Source organism: Ixodes scapularis, unplaced genomic scaffold (assembly GCF_016920785.2).
Source record: "Ixodes scapularis isolate PalLabHiFi unplaced genomic scaffold, ASM1692078v2 PGA_scaffold7__128_contigs__length_106722199, whole genome shotgun sequence".
NCBI classification, from domain to species: Eukaryota; Metazoa; Arthropoda; class Arachnida; order Ixodida; family Ixodidae; genus Ixodes; species Ixodes scapularis.
This window is the reverse complement of record NW_024609882.1, coordinates 101,564,067-101,577,292: the sequence shown is the minus strand read 5'-3', so window position 1 is coordinate 101,577,292 and position 13,226 is coordinate 101,564,067. Positions and strand designations below refer to the sequence as shown.

General features: G+C 47.5%; 1 protein-coding gene across 1 annotated transcript in view; it reads left to right on the top strand.

The window, feature by feature from the left end:
* The window catches only part of LOC120841323 (flavin-containing monooxygenase 5), a 113,510-nt gene that overhangs the window by 39,795 nt on the left and 60,489 nt on the right, over positions 1–13,226 (top strand). The window contains exon 4 of the mRNA XM_040501583.2: positions 12,589–12,796. Within this exon, the coding sequence (XP_040357517.1) occupies positions 12,589–12,796 (208 nt within the window). The remainder of the gene's footprint in view (positions 1–12,588; positions 12,797–13,226) is intronic.

Sequence of the window (13,226 nt, the reverse complement as noted above, 5' to 3'; positions counted from 1 at the left end):
ACCTTTTCCAAATAGATCGGCACCAGGCGGTGGCTGCACGAACTAAAAATCGAGGAAGTGACCTACCTGCGCCAGCAATCGATAATGGGAGCTACGCTACCAGTTGCTTCGCTCTCTGAGCAGCGTCGCGTGCCTAACGCGGCTTTAAAGAGGGAAATCCGTAGCGTCCACCCAAACGTCGTGTTTTTCTTTCCGTCCACTTTCTTTTTTTGTGCAACACAATTATATATATGCTGCAATTACGTGTTCTACTCGTCGATCTACAGCCTCATTCCGAATTTCCTCGGTTTTTCGTGCCGACTTCCACCGCTTGGCATCGGGCGCTCGCGCGTGCGCAGAACGCTTCTCGGAAAAGGTCTATTGTCGGCATGGCAACGTCTTTGGAAAGCAGATTACCTTGGCTCAATGGGCCGGGTATTGATAGCACACAAAAGCAGAGAGGTTCCAAATAGACCTTTTTCTAAATCACCCAAGCATCGAGGAGAACGCTGGAAGTGTAATTCTACGGTCCGCGCTCGCTGGCCTTCCTCTTACAAAAGATTTGAAGAACATAATCACAAAAAGGCTTTGACGAACCCGCGTTCGAGGCAAAATTTGTTTTAGACTTTTTTGCTTTAGAACAATTACTTATGCAGACGCCAGCACGTGCAACCCGTGTAACTACACTCGTAGCGTGCACCTCGGTGCTTGGGAAAATTAGAAAAAGGTCTATAGGGATGCTGTCTGCTTTTGTCTGCTATCAATGCCCGCCCCATTGAGTCAAGGCAATCCACTTTCCAAAAACGTTTCCATGCCGACAATCATCGCGTTCATTCAAGCTTAGAAATGACCAGAATCGAAAGACTATCTAAAAAAAAAAATGCGGCGAGCTCATTGCTCATGCTTTGCGATTTAAGTGAGGTAAGGCAAAGCGAAGGCCTCCTGCACCATTCGTTGGTGACTAATGCGCCCGATATTGCAGCTACAACGACATATCCGTTCCAAAGCGAGTGGCGCTCATTCACCGGGGCTCCGCCATGTTTCCCCGCATCCCTGCCGAGCCCAGTCACGTGATATCAAAATCCCTCTCCTAGGTACTTCGGCTAACTTTAGCCGCGGTTAGCGCTTCGAGCAAACGGGCCCAGGTGGCAGTACCATACTGTGTGTCTAGGGTCCGCATAGCGGCTTATGCGGATGGCAAGTTCGCCTGCTTCTTGCACAGCGGTTGCGATGATGTCCGAACGCCGAGCTCTCATTGGCTGATTGATAAAAACAGTGGGTAGACCTCAAGGCATCTAGCATTGAGGTCTACTCACTATCCTTTCAATCAAAGCGAATCAAAGCTCGGCGTCGTTCTGACGTCACCGAAACTTCTGCGCGAGGAGCAGACGACTTGCTCTCCGCATGCGATGTTGTTACGATCTTCATTTGCCACCGCTTCGAAGGGCTCTCTCAGAAATAGGGGGTGTAGGGGCCACACTCCATTTACCGGATGTAATACCACTCAGCTACATTTCGACGTTCAGTCCACTGACGTCGAGCGGGCGATTCAAACTTTTACGAGCGGCTTGATAGCTGTTGGATGTCGAATTGTTGTTTTGGTGTTACATATGGGACAAAGGGTGTATCCTCCTATACCCCCTATTTCTGAAAGTCCATTTAGCCACTGCGGTTCCATGACTCACCCAGTCTTTAGCGTCCACCAAGGAATTACACGAAAGCAGCCAGCGCAGAGTTTATCCGTGTGGAAAATGTAGTGATGCGAGTTGAACTCGTGATGGGGCGGCTCGAAATCTAATGGGCCTTTTTGCGAAACGTGGAGAGAAATCCCGCAGCACGTTATGACACACAGCTCTCAGCTGTGCCGAAATTCTTTTGGGGAACAGATTGCATGGAATCGGCTGCAGGAGACGACGGAGGCTATTGCAGAGAAGCAGGCGAGTTCCCGACGGAAAGCAAGCATCTCCGCTACCCTACCGTCTCTCTCTCTCTCCCTCCCTTTGGCTCTTTTCTTGTCACGTAGTGCATGCTGAGGGTTAGAGCAAGAAATATACAGAACCTTGACATATTTTTTTTTTCGAGCTTGCGTGAGGCCTTTGGTACTTTCGCAATAGGTTTAGGGATAGAAGAAATGGCAGAGATCGCCGCCTCGTGCGCAAATGTAGTGGGTATGCCAGATACATAAATTGTAAGGTTGCACTGATGTTGCTTCGTCTGCTGGGGATGTTTCATACAAGCGTTAATTTTGCACCTGGATGTGGCACTTTGTGTCAAGCAATCAGTAGAAATAACCTCACGTCATGCGCAAGAAAAATTGTGTGCTTTACTTAAACATTAACTCGGACATAGCTAGAAGTCACTGGGAAGTTTGTAAAAATCAATTAATCAACTCGCGTTACGTCAAAAAATGTCTGTAATGATGCTTTACTAGGGCACTTCCGAAGAAATAAGCAAACTTGATTTCGTCATTATTAAATTTCATACGTTTTTGCAATACCGTTTCTTGCTATATAGTATTTAACATACTGCATTGTGGACCAGAATGTAAGACAAAAACATAAACTATTTAACACCACGAATATGGAAGATAGGGTGATAGGTCTTACCATTCTTAATCCAGTGTGAAATTTGAGCTCAAGGCTGGTTGCAAAATGAGCTGGAAAACATTTGTGCCCGCACAAAGTGAGCTAAGATAGTAATTTGCATGTAACAATTGGCAAAAGCCAGATAGCCGTCGCGTCTTTTAACTTTCCTTCTAAATTTAGCGATCCGCGGCAACGTTCACTCCCGAAGGAAAAAAAAAAATCTGAAGAGTAAATTTTTTTTTTAGCTTTTTTGTTTAATGTTTAAATGATTATGGTTCGAACAACTTGATCTTGGCCACGGGGCTATTCGGCCGCAGTTACAACACTAGCTGCGAGGAAGCGGCAAAAAGAAAGCATTTCACTAGAAGAATAAATCCTACACTGCGAAAACAAATTGTCTCTGGCTCGAACGGTTTTGCGTATTTAAAAGAGCTGGATGCTTGCAGCGTCGCGTTTTCCAATTTTAAACTTGCTGGGCTACGACGGCAGATACGGTGCCGCCATCTGTCGTCGTAGACGCCCGTCGCGAGAGCAGATACAGCCGCCTCTGCTGACTTTTCGAGTCCGGTATCTCAACGCGCCGGTCGAAGCCCTTTCTCTCGACACCGTGTGAATGCCTGACAGCGTGAACAGCGCGATTCGTTCTTTCGAAGATTAAGCGCCCCCCAGCTGGGGGAGGAGTTGGCGCTTTAAGTGCACTGTCTAGCGCAATAGAGCAGATGATATTGCCGCCCGCGTAGCTGGACAAGTGGGCGGCGCGGCCGTAACCTAACGGTTATCGTGCTGGCCTCCCACGTGAAGAGCCAAGGTTCGATCCCTGGGCGCGGCGCGTCTTTTATATATTCTTGCAATTCACTGTTCTCGTAAATTCGAAAAATCTGTTGCACGTTCTATGAGCGAACCTTCTATGCCGATTGTTCGAGAAGCCCACGCGTGTACACAGTGGCGTAGCTAGACCATCTGGCACCCGGGGCCCTCAGGTCTTTTGTCACCCCCCCCCCCCCCCCCCCCCCCCGCTCCCCGAGACCGCAAAGCTAAAAGCCATAACCGCGATGCGAGGTCACGCAGCGATAATGAAATAATAAATACAGGGTCAAAGCACCATCGGCACCTCGTCGGCTCCCTGATACCCCACGACCCCCAGACATCGTCCTGCGACCCCCCTTTGCACACCTCTGGTTTAGAGAACGTGAAGGCTCAGTTTAGAGAAACTACGCGGCGGCAAGCTAGGCTTCCAAACAGACCTTGTGGTCACCCTCAGTATCGCTCCGGGAAAGTATGATATAATTTTTATTTTTATTTTTATTTTTATGTAGCCTGCACTTTGTTGTGATACTGAAAGATTTATGGCTTGTGAATATTGCTCTTTTAACTTTTGTATAACTATTCGTGTTCTTCATTTCCAACTTCTCCCCCCCCCCCCCCCCCCCCCCCCCTACTGTAATGCCCCATGGCGCTGCAGGTATCTGAATAAATAAATAAATATCAAGCTCGAGCGTGCACCGCCAAGGGTTCACCGCTAACGATTCGGCAAGCTACAGCATGCCGGCGGCCGCCATTTTCTCTAAACAGGGTTTCGAGGCGATTCGGTAAGATGTTGTCGCTAAAACGAGCCTCTAAACCGCACGCCTTAAAATGGAAAGTAATGCAATCAAACAATCGTTGGCATACGGTACACTGCGGCGCTGAAGCCAGTCCGTCCACGCAGATTTCCGGCAGCTCGACGGTCTCCAGTCGTGGCACGCTGTGGCAACAGGGAAACGGCGTTGCCGTTACAACATTACGAATTCCCTTGCCAGAACACTACATTGTGACCGCCTCTCGACAGCGAGCGACGCGCTTCAAGAACTTACGGCGGGGTCAGAGAGCGAGAGAGCTTGCTGAGCACAAGCCTTTCGCCAGCACCTCCTCTCGGCACTTCCCCCTCGGGGTGAGGGAGACGACACGTTGAGAGTTTACCCAACACGTTTACCCCCTCCCCCCGACTCCCTTCGTGTAAGACCTTCGTGAGATTTCTTCCTTCGTCTGGCACCCTTCTCTTGCTGTCTCGGCGCAGTCCGGCCGTGGTCGGCGCCAGCCAGCGTCCTGTTGCGCTGGGTTTGGCGTAGACTAGGTGGCGTTGGTTCGGCGTGCCCGGGCACAGCTCTTTCTCGAGTCCTCCCGCACTTTCCGCGCTTGTTTTTTTCCGCCGGTGCGCGATGACTTTGCGCGAGCCAAGCCGGTTTTGCGACTCTGCACCAGACACGTTCGTGATGGAAGAGTGGTGACCTCATGCGTCTACACATTCTTTGCCACTTACGAACCAGTCAAGCCGGGGGAGATTGCCGCCATAAGTGGCACCCCCCTCGTGACTGAGACTCCTGGTACCCGCCCCCCCCCCCCCCCCCCCCCCCCCCCCCCCCCCCCGTTACTACGCCACTGCGTGTACAAAAGGGGCTCCGCGTGGCTAGCCGCAGTCAGTTTCGCCCCAGCGTTTGACTCTGCTCTCACGCCGACTTCGGCGCCCGCGACGCTCTGCTTTCTTCTGTTCCCTTTTTATTTTCGGGCACAAGTTCGGGCACCATTAAATGTTTAGTTTCTTCAGTTATCATCGCCTCATCAATTGTCACTGTGACAATATACATAGCTGGCATGTGACGTCAGTCCGCTCCTCTTTCTGGGTGCCAGAAGCGACTTGTTAACGCAGCGGAAGCTACCCTCTCACGCGCCATTTCTCCCATTATTCTGACCAAGTGACGTCAAGGCAAGCTTTGTATTGTATTCTCCTAGCAGATTAGTTCAAAATCATTGAGCATCTCCAAGATTCGACGACAACGCACGCATCCGGGCGAGCAACCAATCGGCACAAGAGATGTTCACAATTAACCTGCAAAGGTCATCTAGGGTTTCACTCGCTCACTCTCCAAACATAGGTTCTCCATCTCACCTTTTGCGCCACCTCTTGATAGCAGCTCCAGATAGAACCCTGAAGGCGACTCGATCGTATGCATTGGCATCTGTCGTTAAATTTACCATGTTTATTGCTCTCATCACTTTCAGAAGCCAAGCTACGTCTTCAATTGCCAGAATCCGCCAGTATATAAATCTTCGATTCAAACTTGAATGAGCTACGCGAAGCTTCTAATTATTCAGAGTGCCAAAGAACGACTCCTGTGAAGCGATGCACAAGCGTAATTTAGCTACTGCTGTACAGCGTGGGAGAGCCCAGAAAAGCTGGCTGATGTGACCAAATACCTATTACGTTTCTTACGTGATACCCAACTTATTTGCCGTCTTTAAGGAGCAGATATAAAGCTCCACGTTATTTTGATGTGTTTTTATTAATTTCCTCTTCTTGCCCTTCCTTGGCATCCCCTATTCCCCCTCCCCAGCACAGAGAAACTGGTTAATGCAAACTGCATGGAGCGACCTCTCTGTCTTTCTAAATAAACCTCTTCTTCTTCATTTTCACAAAATCGTGTCCCCCGCAAAGAAATGCCGACACAAAACTCTGGACAGTTACCGCCATCTAGGAGCGAGGCTTGCCGGCCTCACTCATAGATGGCGGCAACCTTTCCAGCTTTTCCACTCTGGTGAAAAACAGCGTTTCCACTCTGCTTTTCACTAGAGTGGAAACAATGAATTTCTCTAGGCGTCGTCGTAAATTCCGTGCTCGGGGTCGTCCTTGGAGTCGTCCTTGTGGTCGTCCTAGACGTCGTCCTTGAGGTTGTCCTTGAGGTTGTCCTCGAGGTTGTCCTAGAAGTCATCCTTGAGATCTTCCCAAAGGATGTCCTAGAAGTCATCCTTGAGGTTGTTGTAGACATCCTCGAGGCCGTCCTGGAAGTCGTCCAAGACGTCGTCCTTGAGGTTGTCCGAGAGGTTCCTTTAGGTCATCCTAGGCGTCGTCCTTGAGGTCGTCCAAGATGTTGTCCCTGAGGTCTTCCTCGAAGTCGTCCTAGAAGTCGTACTTGAGGTCTTCCTAGACGTCGTCCTTGAGGTTGTCCTTGAGGTTGTCCTCGAGGTTGTCTTTAAAGTCATCCTTGAGGTCTTCCTAAAGGATGTCCTTCAAGTCGTCCTTGAGGTGATCGTAGACGTCCTCGAGGTTGTCCTGGAAGTCGCCTTAGACGTCGTCCTTGAGGTTGTCCGAGAGGTTCCTTGAGGTCGTCCTAGGCGCCGTCCTTGGGTCGTCCAAGATGTTGTCCTTGAGGTCGTCCTAGAAGTCGTCCTTGAGGTCGTCCTAGACGTTGTCCTTGAGGTTGCCCTTGAGGTTGTCCTCGAGGTTGTCCTAGAAGTCATCCTTGAGGTCTTCCTAAAGGATGTCCTAGAAGTTGTCCTTGCGGTCATTGTAGAGATTGTCCTCGAGGCCGTCCTGGAAGTCGTCCTAAGTGTCTCGTCCTTGAGGTCGTCCAAAATGGTCCCTGCGGTCGTCCTCGAGGTCGTCCTAGAAGTCGTGCTTGAGGTCGTCCTAGACGTCTTTCTTGAGGTTGTCCTTGAGGTTATCCTTGAGGTTGTCCTAGAAGTCATCCTTGAGATCTTCCTAAAGGATGCCCCAGAAGTCGACTTTGAGGTCATCGTAGACGTTGTCCTCGAGGTCGTCCTGAAAGTCGTCCTAGACGTCGTCCTTGAGGTTGTCCGAGAGGTTCCCTCAGGTCGTCCTAGGCGTTGTCCTTGAGGTCGTCCAAGATGTTTCTGAAATCGTCCTCGAGGTCGTCCTAGAAGTTGTCCTTGAGGTCGTTCTAGGCGTCATCCTTGAGGTTGTCTTGAGGTTGTTCTCGAGGTTGTCCTAGAAGTCATCCTTGAAATCTTCCTGGAGCATGTCCTAGAAGTCGTCCTTGAGGTCGTTGTAGACATTGTCCTCGAGGCCGTCCTGGAAGTCGTCCTAGACGTCGTCCTTGAGGTTGTCCGAGAGGTTCCTTGAGGTCATCCTAGGCGTCATCCTTGAGGTCGTCAAAGGTGTTGTCCTTGAGGTCGTCCTCGAGGTCGTCCTAGACGTCGTCCTTGAGGTTGTCCTTGAGGTTGTCCTTGAGGTTGTTCTTGAGGTTGTCCTTGAGGTTGTCCTCGAGGTTGTCCAAGAAGTCATCCTTGAGGTCTTCCTAAAGGATGTCCTAGAAGTCGTCCTTGAGGTCGTTTGGACATTGTCCTCGAGGCCGTCCTGTAAATCGTCCTAGGTGTCGTCCTTGAGGTCGTTTAAGATGTTCTCCCTGCGGTCGTCCTCGAGGTCGTCCTAGAAGTCGTTCTTGAGGTCGTCCTAGACAACGTTCTTGAGGTTGTCCTAGAAGTCGACCTTGAGGTCATCGTAGACGTTGTCGTAGAGGTCGTCCTGAAAGTCGTCCTAGACGTCGTCCTTGAGGTTGTCCGAGAGGTTCCTTCAGGTCGTCCTAGGCGTTGTCTTTGAGGTCGTCCTAGATGTCCCTGAGGCCGTCCTCGAGGTCGTGCTAGAAGTCGTGCTTGAGGTCGTCCCATCATAGTACAGCTTCGCTGGTCTTTCTCCTTCACCACAAAAAAAAACGAGTTTTTTTTTTTTTGCAACGGAGTATATTTTAGAGCGATATCTCAATATGGCAACCTTCAAGGGGCCTTGGTTGCTCGTGTTAGTGTTGGTCGCACCGTAGCAAGGCAATGGGACAGTGGCAGCAACAGAGCGAAGCTGTTGTTTGACGTCATTGACCTTGCCACGACATGTAAAGTTTCACTTGACATCATTGTGTCACTCAACATCATGATGTTTTAAGAGGTCATATTTTCCCCGCTAAATTCAGGTAGAGCGGGCTGCTCATTAATAACATTATCAAGTGCAATCGCACCTTGATTGCATTTGATGGATTCCTTAAGCGGGGTTTATAGAGTTTTGTTTTTTGCGTTGCAATGTTTTTTTTTATCATGGGCTTCTAATATTATTCCTTAATTATCGTATTTCGAAAATAGGCATAAAAACTGCGTTGTTTATATCTGTCTGTTTGCAACGTTTCTGCCAAAAGACGCTTAGAAATGAAAAAAAAAAAATCAGAAACCTGGCGTACTAACTGCTTTTCCAACCTTTTTTCGAATATTTCTTACGTTCTTCCGTTTCAAATGCATGTGCGGTAATAATTAATATATTAACAAGAGCAGTTTTATTCAAAATGTACTTGTGTAGAGTGTTAGGTACACGTGGCAGAGGTCGTGGCAGAGGCTAGATGGAGTACAGTTGACACGGAAAGAATAAAAACCCTGCGAATATGGGAACGCGACAGAACAGCACACGACAAAACAGCACCCGACAAAACAGCACGGTCAAAACAGCACGCGTCAAAACAGCACAGCGTCAAAACAGCGCGGCGACAAAACAGCACGCGTCAAAATAGCACGCGACAAAACAGCACGGCGTCAAAACGGCACAGCGACAGAAGAGCACGTGGCAAAACAGCACGGCGTCAAAACAGCACAACGAAAAAACAGCACGCATGAAAACAAAACAGAACGTAAAGAAATAGGGTTGGACATTGCATGGCATTATTTGACAACTAGTAGAGAAAAAAAAAAAAAAAAACGTACGCTGGCGGCAACAGGATTGCACGTGCATTTTTTTTTTTTTTTTTTTTTAACTTCAAACGTTATATTTAGGGTTCAGCGTTTTCGGGTTAAAGCGAATATAACCGGTAAAAGTACGCCGAATTCATTTTTCTACATTCAGGCTTAACTGAAAGAGTTCAGAATTTTCCAGGGCGTGTGCTTGTGTGTGCTTGTGTGCTTTCCAGGGCGTGTGCATGTGTGCTTGTGTGCGTGTGTGTGTGGGGGGGGGGGGGATGTGACTCCTAACTACGTTTTCGTGTTTTCGGATAAATTCGAAAAACACCCGCCGGTAAAAGTTTCGTCTATTCGAATTTATCTGATAAACTCTGAATTTCGATATGCCAATCCCCCCCCCACACACACACAAACACACACACACACACACACGCGCACACACACACACACACACACACACACACACACACACACACACACACAAATATATTTTGCAAGTAATGGTTTAATCAGCGCGTAGAGTAAATGTCCTGGGAAAATGCCACCACATATATCTTTCGAATTTCGGTCAGGACAACAGGTCAATGTACTATCGGGTCAAGACAAAAGTTACTGTTTATGTTTCTGGTTTGGGCCTTACTATTTGTGCCTGAGGGGAAGGAAATGTTGTGTTCTTGTAACCGCGAAAGCTATGGACCATAGAAATTACATAAAGTGAAAAAGAGGACAGTTGAAACTTCTCTATTACATTCTTTTCCACTCTATCTCTTGCGGCCGCGCCGTAGGTTGATGGAATAGCATGGAATAAATACAGGCTTCCCAGCGACTACCTCCAGTAGGTTATTGATTTTAAGGTATCGACGTTTATCGAAATGACACTTTTGTGCCACTTTTGTTCTAGGACAAATTAGTATTGCCATCAGTAATGGCACCAACGCCAAATCCACCTGAAGAAAAAATTATTTGATACAATCGCGTTTTTTTTTTTTTGTCCAGCATACGTTTACATTTGGATATTGTTTGTTTATTTTTAATAAGAAACACTGTGAATTTTAGCTCAAAATTTCGAAGAATTTGGAATAAAAAAAAAAAAAAAAAAACTCCGATAAACTCCGAATTTTCGGCGAAAAATAAACTGAAAAACACCCACCGAACTTGACGTTAACTAAACTCCGAAAACACGGAACCCTACTCATTACTGACCATATGTCTGCGGGATCGGTTCAACTTTCAACATAAGCTTCGGGGGCGCAGGGGTCCTCAGGACAAAATCTGGGTTTTTCACTGCTGATAGAGGTTTGTGCCGAATTCTTCGTTAAAAGAAGAGAGTTTAATCGTGAAATCAAACAGCGAAAATCAAGAGCGTCCGTAGATGCCGCGCATTGTTTAACACCTCTAGCTTCCGTCTATTAGAGGAGGGCATAAATACGAGTGTTTTATTGTCCATTCTGCCATCAGCGCGAATTTATCGCCTCTCGCAGTCGTGAAAATGGGGGAAAACGCACCGAGTACAATGCTTGCTAATTTTTCCATTTTGATATTTGCCTCTCCGACCGAAGTGGTACTGAAGCTCATGCTCATCCTGTGTACAAATACGAGCACACGACGATAATGTCAGATACGATAGGGCCCCAGTGCATTTTACTGAACAGGTCGCGTCGGCTGCCAAAGACGGCAACAAATAAGAAGACCAGTACGTGGTACTCAATACACATTTTACACAAACGCTTTTAATTATTGCATTTTCGTTAGTGTACTGGTTTTCGTCAATAAACCTTATATAACTGAGAAGTTTATGAGTCTACAAATATTCACCGCAATAAACCGAAAACTTTTGTTTGGAATAAAAACCGAAAAAAGTGCGCGGAATTTCAAATAATACAAACCGAAAACGCCGAACCCTAGTTATATTGTCAATGTCATGTTTTGACGCTGTGCTGTTTTGTTGCTGGCTGTTCTGACGCTGTGCTGTTTTGTCGCCGTGCTGTTTTGGCACGTGCCCTTCTGTCGCTGTGCCGTTTTCACGCTGTGCTGTTTTGTCGCGTGCTATTTTGACGCGTGCTGTTTTGTCGCGTGCTGTTATGTCGTGTGCTGTTCTGTCATGGACAGACACACACAGTTCTTTCATACCTTTCAGGGACAGACACACACAGTTCTTTCATAAAAGAACTGCGTGTGTCTGTCCCTCGTATATTTTCAGAGTTTTTATTCTTTCCGCGTGAACTGTGTAAAGTATGATAGGAACTAAGAAATAAATGCTGTCCAAGAAGATTCAGAGGTCCTTCGCCGTCTTAAAGACACACAGCAGTGTCGGAAAGCAAAATAATTACATTAAATTACATTTAAAAAATCAACATACCTTCTTCATATAAAAATCAGCAAAAAGAAAACCTTTGGGAGTTGTTTACATGCATTGAAAGAAGATAATACCGAAGCTCAAATTGTTACTAAATTCTGTATGAATATTTTAAAGCATGAATAGAGCGAATAATTTGGCAAGGTGTGTGGTTTATGTGTGTACTAATCAAAGCTTTGAGTGATGAGTGAAACATTAATAAATAAAAACATTAATTTATTTATGTATCCGAAAGCTAGACAAAAGCTGCCAGAGGCATAATTGACGTAGCCTGGGGTCGGTAGTAGTTACAAAAGGAAAGACAGGCTAAATGATTGAATAGTAAATCATAAAATAACAAAAAAATCGCATGCGTTCAACTTCAAATGCATCATACAAAGCAAAACAAAAAAGATCCCATGTTACAGCTTTTCGTGTTAAGGATGCTTATAGTGTTGTAAACAACAGTTTATAAGCGGTATAGTTTGGACTTTAAACTGAGTCTAAAACTGCAAAGTATGTATTTCTATAAAAAAAAAATTCAACTTAAAAAAATTGTGTCCCTTTTTATTTTACAACATAAATAGTGCAAAGGACAGGCGAGGAAATAAAAAATGAAAGCCGTTTACAACTCCCTGTAACGCCGAATTAGAGCGCAGCTCTTGAGGAGGAGGAGGGGAGGGTACTGAGGGGAGGTTGCACCCCTCCTCCCTCCTCCTAATCCATTCCGCTATTCCTCTGTCCGAGCGGCGTCGCCATCGCCTCATGAGGGTCACGTGACCTCACCGGGTCATGTGACGTCACCGGGGTCACGTGACCCTTGACGTTATCGTCACGTGACATGACGTTATCGCGATGACGTCATCCTGATGACGTCATCAGTGACGTTACCAGCGACGTCCGTGTGATGTCATCATCGTCGTCGCTGATGACGTCATCAGTGACGTCATCATTATTGGTGACGTCATTGATGACGTCATCAATGACGAGGATGATGACGATGCGGATGCTGATGACGTCATCAGGCGACGTCGCTCAAGCCGGAAACGGGCGCCTAAATTTTGCGCTAAAAAGAATGATAGAACGAGCCTTTGTCCCATCCTCCTTCCTGTCCCATTTTTCGCGCTATTTACGTTTAATACGCAACTAGCCCACTTGAATAGTTTAGTACGGAGCCTCGGAATTCCCGGTGTCATCGTGCAGGTTCCCTTTCCTGTCCGAGTCCCTGGTGAGGGTGGAAGACAACCGGTTGGCCCTATTCAAGTACGTGTTTCCGGTGCGGCTCAAGAGGCCCGAGACGCTCAGCTTCCTGGGCTACATCCAGCCGCTGGGAGCCATCAATCCCATCGCCGAGGTGCAGGCCCGCTGGGTCGTGCAGCTGCTGCTGGGCAACGTCCGGCTGCCCACCAAGGTTTGTGGGGGCGCCACTGCGCGGGAGAGGAACTGAATGATGGAGTCGGAGTATCGCCTTCATTGTCACTTCGCCGCCTACTCTTCTTTGACTGACAAGAGGTCATGTGCGCCAAATTTGACTACAACACTCGTAGGGAAGCGGCCTCGCTGAGGTCCGGGTTCGGGGCGTTACGTAATCTTCGCTCTGCGCTCGCAAAGTGCAGATTATACACTGAAGAGCGACAAACAGGAAGCTCCCTTAGCCTTTGGATATCATGTTCCACTTGGACATGCGTAATAGACCGATTGCTAAATTACCCAAGCATGAAGGAGAATGCAGGGATGGGTGTTCCACGCGCCGCAAGTGCTGGCCTTAGCAGTAGTAACGTCTCTAAATCAAATGCCTAAAATAAATTGTATCTTGCACGCCCGTTCGCCAACGCTTTATT